A 7299-nucleotide genomic window follows, 5' to 3' on the forward strand; every position below is an offset into this window, starting at 1 on the left:
TTGCAGAATTTTTTTTTTTTTTTTTTTTTTTTTTTGAAAAAATTTTGCTATTAGTTAAAATAATAATTTTTTTAATTAAATAAAGAGTTTAATGCTTTGACACTTTTTAATAATTTAACATTAGTACATAAAGTATTTTTATTAAAATTCTTTCAATACTTGTTTGTTTTATAATTTGTTAGATGGTCAGTATCATTTTTAAACAAATAAATCTTAAGTCGACTTTATTTTCATAAAAGAAAATAATAATAAATAAGTAAAAATATTTTTACATTTATTAAGTACAGAATTCGACCATTAGTTAATACTACTTTTTATTATTTTAAGTTATTAAATAAAAGAGGGTCTAATGATGTTTCAGAAGCATGTTTTTTTTCAACAAATAATTAAAAAAAAAATTTCTTTTCATTTTTAATGCATGTATGTAAAATATTTTGTTACAGTATTAGGTTTAAACAAATAAATCTTAAATCATTTTTAATTTAAGAAGAATGAAATAAAGCTTCGTTTTGTTTTTACTTTGACTTCTTTATTTTAATTTAAAAAAATTAAGCAATGATATTAATGTCATTGTAGAATATGTTTAGATTTAATATTTCCTTTTGTAATAGATTTATTCCTTTTTATTTATTTTTGATTAATTTAAAGATTTCTCATTGGTAATTTTTGAACATATGCTAAATCGCTATATTGCGATGTCTAACGGATGATGTATCGCGATTTAAAATTTCTGACATCACCCGATCCTAATCATAGTAATTTGACAATTTAGCTATAACTTTAGTTATTTGGCTACTATTTTTGATAAATTTTTGTTTTTGTTCAGGCAACTATTTTTATAGTTTTAGGCAACTATTTTCATGATTAAGGCTACTAAAAGCAACTATTTTTGATCATATTTTACTGTGGTAACCCTGTTTACTGGGTACCTAGTTTGACGGAAGCTTGGTACTTGATTATTGCCTGTTTATTTTTATCATTTGCCTAACCTAATTAATATTTTTAACTTGATTAAATGAATTGAAATAATGAATTAAATATTAACATTATTTTTTACTGAATGTAGTTAGTTTTGGTCTTAACTTTTTTTTTATTTCTTATTACCGGCTGAGGTCGCAGGACATTACTGTATTTCAAATGTAGCAAGGTTATTGAATTTTTTATCCTACCAGCAATAAAGCTAAGTTTTGATCACTTTTCAATAATAACTAAATTTATGTACAATGATTTTTTTAAAAGTAAGCCACCAAATATTTGGTATTCTGCAGATTTTTTTTTTTTTTACTGAATATTTTGTTCAACCAAATCGCTATTCGTTACAACTCTATTATCAAATAAGCATTATATGTGTGCATATAAAGAATCTCTTATTAGCTTTGGTAAATATCAGATAAGAATTTTGGTTTTAGTTCTGTCTTATTTCTAAAGTGATTGTTAATTACATTATTTTTTCTAGTCAAAATGTTTACTTTTTATATAAATATTTGAAGAAAGAATTAATATTATAAATTGGAACCTGCTTCAGGCAAAAAGAGACTTAGTAATTTGTTTTTGGTTCAAAGTATCCAAATTTTCCAAAATCTAATGAAATCACTATTCAAAAATGTTAATTAAAAGTTATGAGAAATTAAACAATGTACATACAATTAAAGCATTTAGTCAGTCTTTTATATATTAATCATAATATTGATAATTATATACACAGTCCAGTCACATTAATGTGACCACCACCTACTTTCGACGTCAACGTGAAATAACCAATCACAGAGTGCAGATGGCAGCACATTACAGTGTAGTGTATATATTGGATGTCCTAAGGCATCGGAAAGCATTTCAGTCGTTGGCGCAATGCAGAAACGTAGCGATTTATCCGACGTCCAAAAGGGCATGATTATTGGCTTTCGGGTCAAGGGTGGAAGCATTTCGGAAACGGCTAATTTTGTGAACTGTTCGCGTGCCGCCATGATAAAAGTATGCAGTGCATGGCAAAATGGCACTTTCCAAAACAAGCGTCGTGGCACATGCGGTGCACCACGGGCTATGGATGACAGAGGCGAACGAAGGCTACGGAGATGCGTTCAGGCGAATAGACGTGCAACTGTTGAGCAACTGACCGCCCAGATGAACCAAGGAGCTACCAAGAGTGTATCCTCAACAACTGTTCAGCGAACGTTGCTGCGCATGGGCCTCCGCAGCAGATGCCTCGTTAATGCATCTATGCTGACTGCTGTTTATCGTCGACGAAGGCTGGAATTTGCTCGCAAGTACCGCAACTGGACGTTCACAGAGTGGCGACAAGTGGCTTTTTCCGATGAATCACGTTTTATGATCCATCCGACAAATGGACGTTCGCGTATACGGCGTTAAACGTCTGAAAGTAAACACCCTGCAACAATTGCCGGAAGGATCCAGGCTGGAGGAGGGACCATTATGGTTTGGGGAATGTTTTCCTGGCATTCACTGGGTGCACTTATCATTGTGGAAGGTATGATGGATAAGCACAAGTACCCATCTGCCCTTGCGGACCATGTCCACCCCCACATGCAAACGATTTTTCCTCAGAATGGTGGCATCCACCAGCAGGACAATGCGTGGTGTCATACAGCTCGCAGTGTATGTGCGTGGTTCGAAGAGCACCAGGATGAGTTTACCGTACTCCCCTGGCCAGCAAACTCAACGGATTTAAACCCAATCGAGAATCTGTGAGACCCTCTCTATCGGATTGTTCGCGCCATGGATCTCAACCGCGTAATCTAGTGCAGCTAGCCACGGCACTCGAGTCGGCATGGCTCAACAACCCAGTCACCACCTTCAGCAACCTAATTGACTCTCTTCCCGCACGTCTCTCAGCGGTCCGCTCTGCCAAAGGTGGTTATGCTGGCTTTTGACAGGTGGTCACATTAATGTGACTGGACTGTGTATTAATCAATGATATAGAATTTTTCTTCAAGTTTATTTTATTTTCATAGACTGCTGGAATGTCTATAGAAGAAATGATTCAAGGTATTTGTAGTCTAAATGCTCATCAACAATTGATTGCAGCTCAAAATGCCAACAATATACTTTCCAGGGAGCCTTGTCCATGTATCGATGCTATGATTGCTACAGGAGTTGTTCCCATACTCGTTCAATTTCTTTTATATCATGATAAGTAAGTAACATTTTAAAAAGTTTAATTTCTAACTATAAATTTTCTGTGTTAGATTATTTTTTTTTATACTTTTGAGAAAAAAAATTTAAAGATAGGTGTAATTGTTGGAAAATGTAAAATAGATGGGCAGTGTTTTCTTCCTTGTTGTGTCTCAGCTAGAAGGAATTGTGTGTTTTAGTGTTTAGTTATGTTATGTAGGGTGACCCGGGGTAATTCCCGATCACTCTGTTTCTGGGGTAAATAATGATCTCCTAAGTTAAAAAAAATAATTTTTTTTAAATTTGAGACATGAACAAGAATGCTTGTACACTTTGCTTAAGTATAATTACATTTACTTAATAATAGTTTTTTTGTTTAATCTAACAAAATAAGTAACTTTTAAACTGCTTTCTGTATTTTCCATTTCGAAGGTGGGTTTCAAAATGTGCACATTTCTGCATCCTTCTCTTAATAATAAATATTTTGAGTTACTTTCTTTTTCTTTGATATAAAATTAGTGTAAGCTTCTGTTTAATTGTTTCACATCTACTGTAAATATTATAATTAATAACAGGAAACTGTATCAAATGTTGCCCTACAGATGGGATAATAATTGATCACTGTGGTAATTCCTGGTCATTGTCATTTCTTTTTATAAATAGTAATAAAAATAACTAATAAATAGCTAATTGTCTTTTCTTTAATAACAGTTCATATTTATTAAGTGGAACAACTATAAAATATATTTTAACTGTAATCACAAAATTTGTTTTTAACTGTATACAAGACAAATGTGTTCTGATTTGCACCATTTCTGGTTTTTCTTATCTTGCTTCTATTTTAATTTAATGAGTAAACATTGTTAGAATTATGTTTAAGTTTATAAATATGGTGAGAAATTATAAGCCTAAAAAGGATACTTCGCTTCTAGAAAGCAAAATTAGTGAATTTCTTTTAATGATTGAAGATGAAAATTTCAGTGTGAGAGCTGTTGACATGCCTTACTTAACTTTACACTCTCACTTAATGAAGTTGAAAAAAATCCAGCAAAATTAACCCATGTGGGAATTCGTTCTTATATTCCAGCAGAACATGAGAATGAGTTGGCTGCTTGCCTAAAATGTATGGCAGGATGCAAAGATTTTTGGAAAATTTAAAGTGTTAATCTTCAATCCTTCTTTTAAATAAATCGCTTTATTAGCTGCTTAAACATATCTTATGGTTTATTTGTTTGATCTTGATGTCTTATTTGTTAATTACCATTTTATAATCATTTTTAAATAGCCCATTTACTATAAAAACTGGTGAGCAATAATTACCCCAGAAATGATCAAGAGAAGGGGTAATTCCTGATCAGTAAAAATTTAAAATCTTTTAATTTCTAATTAGGTGGTTTAAAAATTGCACTTTTTTGTCACATTTTTGGATATCATAACTTCTACATATTATATATATATACACACACACCATCAAACCCCGCTATAGTGAGCGAAATGTTGGGTACTGTGCCTTGCTATACCCGTATAATGTTATCTTTTGTGTGTACAGTGAACCAAAAAACGAGGAAGTTGGATATAATGAACTTTTTTCTGTCTTCAACTTATTTTTTTGTAATAATTTTGAAATTTCTACTTCAAAATAAATACATATACCGATTTTTAAAACCATCCATAGAGGCAATGTAGCGATAGGCATTTTTTCTTGTTTGCTTCTTTTATCTCACTTTCCCATCCCTAAGCAAACCAAGCAAATGTTTCCAACCCAGGAACCCTACCATGAGCTCCATGGAATGAAATTCCATCTGGGAATGACGTCACGTTCCAACGGGAATTATTTTCCCCACCACGAACACCTTGGAAAGAGTTTCTTGGCTGGAATTGGAATCGGTTTCATTCCAACCAGTCTCCGGCACCTGGAATCGTCGTTCCAAGGAGGGAATGATGAATTTTTAAGGACTAAATACGATATTTCGTCGATGAATGTCTTAATTTTTTCTATTTCATAAGAGAAGATAACAAAATTTCTAAAAGATAAACGTGCCCGAGCCATTTTCAAGACGATAATTAAAAGAGAAATGTTTTGTTTCATTAGTATGTGTGAACGAAAAGATACTTTCAGAGTTAACTAAGAAATTACGGCAAACTCATTATATAATAATTGTTACTATTTCTAAGTTATTATTACAGGATGTATTACTTGGCCAATACCTTTTTCTGAAGTTCCAATCATTTCTTTTTTTAATTTTCTTTCGATGAACTTTTAATTCAACAATATTTAACTTCCTTTCGAACGATAGTTCTTTATACTATACACCAATGGCAGCACATTCAAAAGAATTTTTTACAGGCATGATGTATTATAAAGTAAACAATTTATTTATAATAAGAAATACAAAAAAGAATAAAAAAGTTTCAAAAAATATTTATGAAATTTGTATTTATTTCTTCTTTTACTCATTTTCAAAATTTTTATTCTCATTCTTCCATTAAAATATATACTATAAAAGCTGCGGAAGTAGTTCCCTGAACTATAATTTTTAAGTATTTCATACGTAAAATGATTTTACAAATTACGAAAAAAATATTACGCAGTTCTATAAATTAATTTCTTGTGAACATATTTATTTAACTATCAGTAAAAACAGTCACTTTTATAATGTAACAAATAAACCAAAGTAATAAGCAAAGTAGTAACTTTAGTCATTCATACTGTTACAAATTTAATTGAAAACTAATGAACTTTTCTGAAATTAAATTAATTTCAAAGAGATCAAGGTAAACGTTAATTTTTTTGTCTGATAAAATTTGAATTCTTTCTGGCAATTAGTTTTGATTTAAAAACTAGTATAATTAGTAATCTATCTACTTGCAGTTCTCAGGCACGAAATTTTGAATCTTAATTCATTAAAATATGATCATTATTTTAAGAGTTGTACTTTTTAAAAAATATTTAAAATAAATAATGAAACGTATTAAGGGATATATCAGAAATATTTATTATGAAAAAATGATTTTATTTTATGAATTATACATGATAAATATGACAGTTTTTAATTAATAAAACTATATGTATAATAAATTAAAGAATATTTCAAAGTATTCGCAGTTCATGTTTTTTTAGTCTAATGAAAACAAAAAACATTATAAAAAGAAAACAATAAGTAGTCAAAAATATTATCTAAATAGCAGAAGCTCGTTTCGTTTTACTCATGCTAATGCTGCCAAACTCCAAAAGAAAATCTAAAGTAAATTGTGTGATTGGTTAAATCTTAACCACGCCCTGAGAGCGAGTTATCGTGGAATGTCTGATTCCAAGGGAGTGTTCATGGTACATTATTGAGCATTCATGGAACCAAACTTTCCTATAGTTTCACTTTCCAGCCGGGAATCTTCATTCCATTCCCGGTAGTTCATGGTAGGGCCCCAGGCAAATGCACCTGTAAGGTGTCAGTGGGATCAATAAGCATTTTCTGTCGGAGGGAATGAGTTATTATTCATTATTGGTCAAAGGGTTGGACACTAATATGTGTTGATAAGGCCCTCATATAATACCTTCTTTCTCTCAGTTCTGTTAAAAAAAGCCTGCAAACAAGTTTCTCAAATTTAACTATGGCGAGCAGTAAACGTAGAACGTTCTCCATTGATGATAAAATGGGCATAATCAGAAAAATTGAAAATGGATGCAATCAAGCTGATATTTACAGGGAAACTATCCAAATCTGAAGTTTGTAACATATGGAAAAATAGGCAATAATTTCTGCTCATGCAAAAATTTTGATGGCAGAAAAAAGTTGAGAAAAGCAGATCACAAGGATGTTGAAGCATTACTGAAGTGGTTCACCATTCCAAGAAGCTGCAATCTTCTAGTATCTGGACAAATGTCGATGAATTTGCAAAGCGATTTTGTGCGACTACTTTTATGTGCTCGAATTACAGGTTTAAAAAGCGGAATAATAGAAATTCAGGAAAAATTAACGAGAGTCAGGAAGTTTTTCCATTTCTGATGTTGAGGATTGCTCATCAGCTGAAGATTACTAATTATGAGTAATGGATATAGTGAACTCCGGGTTACAGTGAACCGAAATTTTGGTCCCTTGAAGGTTCACTATATATATATAACTATATATAACTGTATATATATATATATATATATATATATATATATGGGTC

The 7299-nt window shown here is 31.3% G+C and overlaps 2 protein-coding genes across 2 annotated transcripts in view; both read left to right on the top strand.

Annotated features, from left to right (window-relative positions):
- Nucleotides 1-7299, top strand: part of LOC107437668 (uncharacterized) — a gene marked incomplete in the record, with an annotated part of 82797 nt that overhangs the window by 43981 nt on the left and 31517 nt on the right.
- The window catches only part of LOC122272605 (importin subunit alpha-1), a 19009-nt gene that overhangs the window by 10988 nt on the left and 722 nt on the right, over nt 1-7299 (top strand). The window contains exon 2 of the mRNA XM_043056467.2: nt 2970-3151. Within this exon, the coding sequence (XP_042912401.2) occupies nt 2970-3151 (182 nt within the window). The remainder of the gene's footprint in view (nt 1-2969; nt 3152-7299) is intronic.

This window comes from Parasteatoda tepidariorum, chromosome 6 (genome assembly GCF_043381705.1).
Source record: "Parasteatoda tepidariorum isolate YZ-2023 chromosome 6, CAS_Ptep_4.0, whole genome shotgun sequence".
NCBI classification, from domain to species: Eukaryota; Metazoa; Arthropoda; class Arachnida; order Araneae; family Theridiidae; genus Parasteatoda; species Parasteatoda tepidariorum.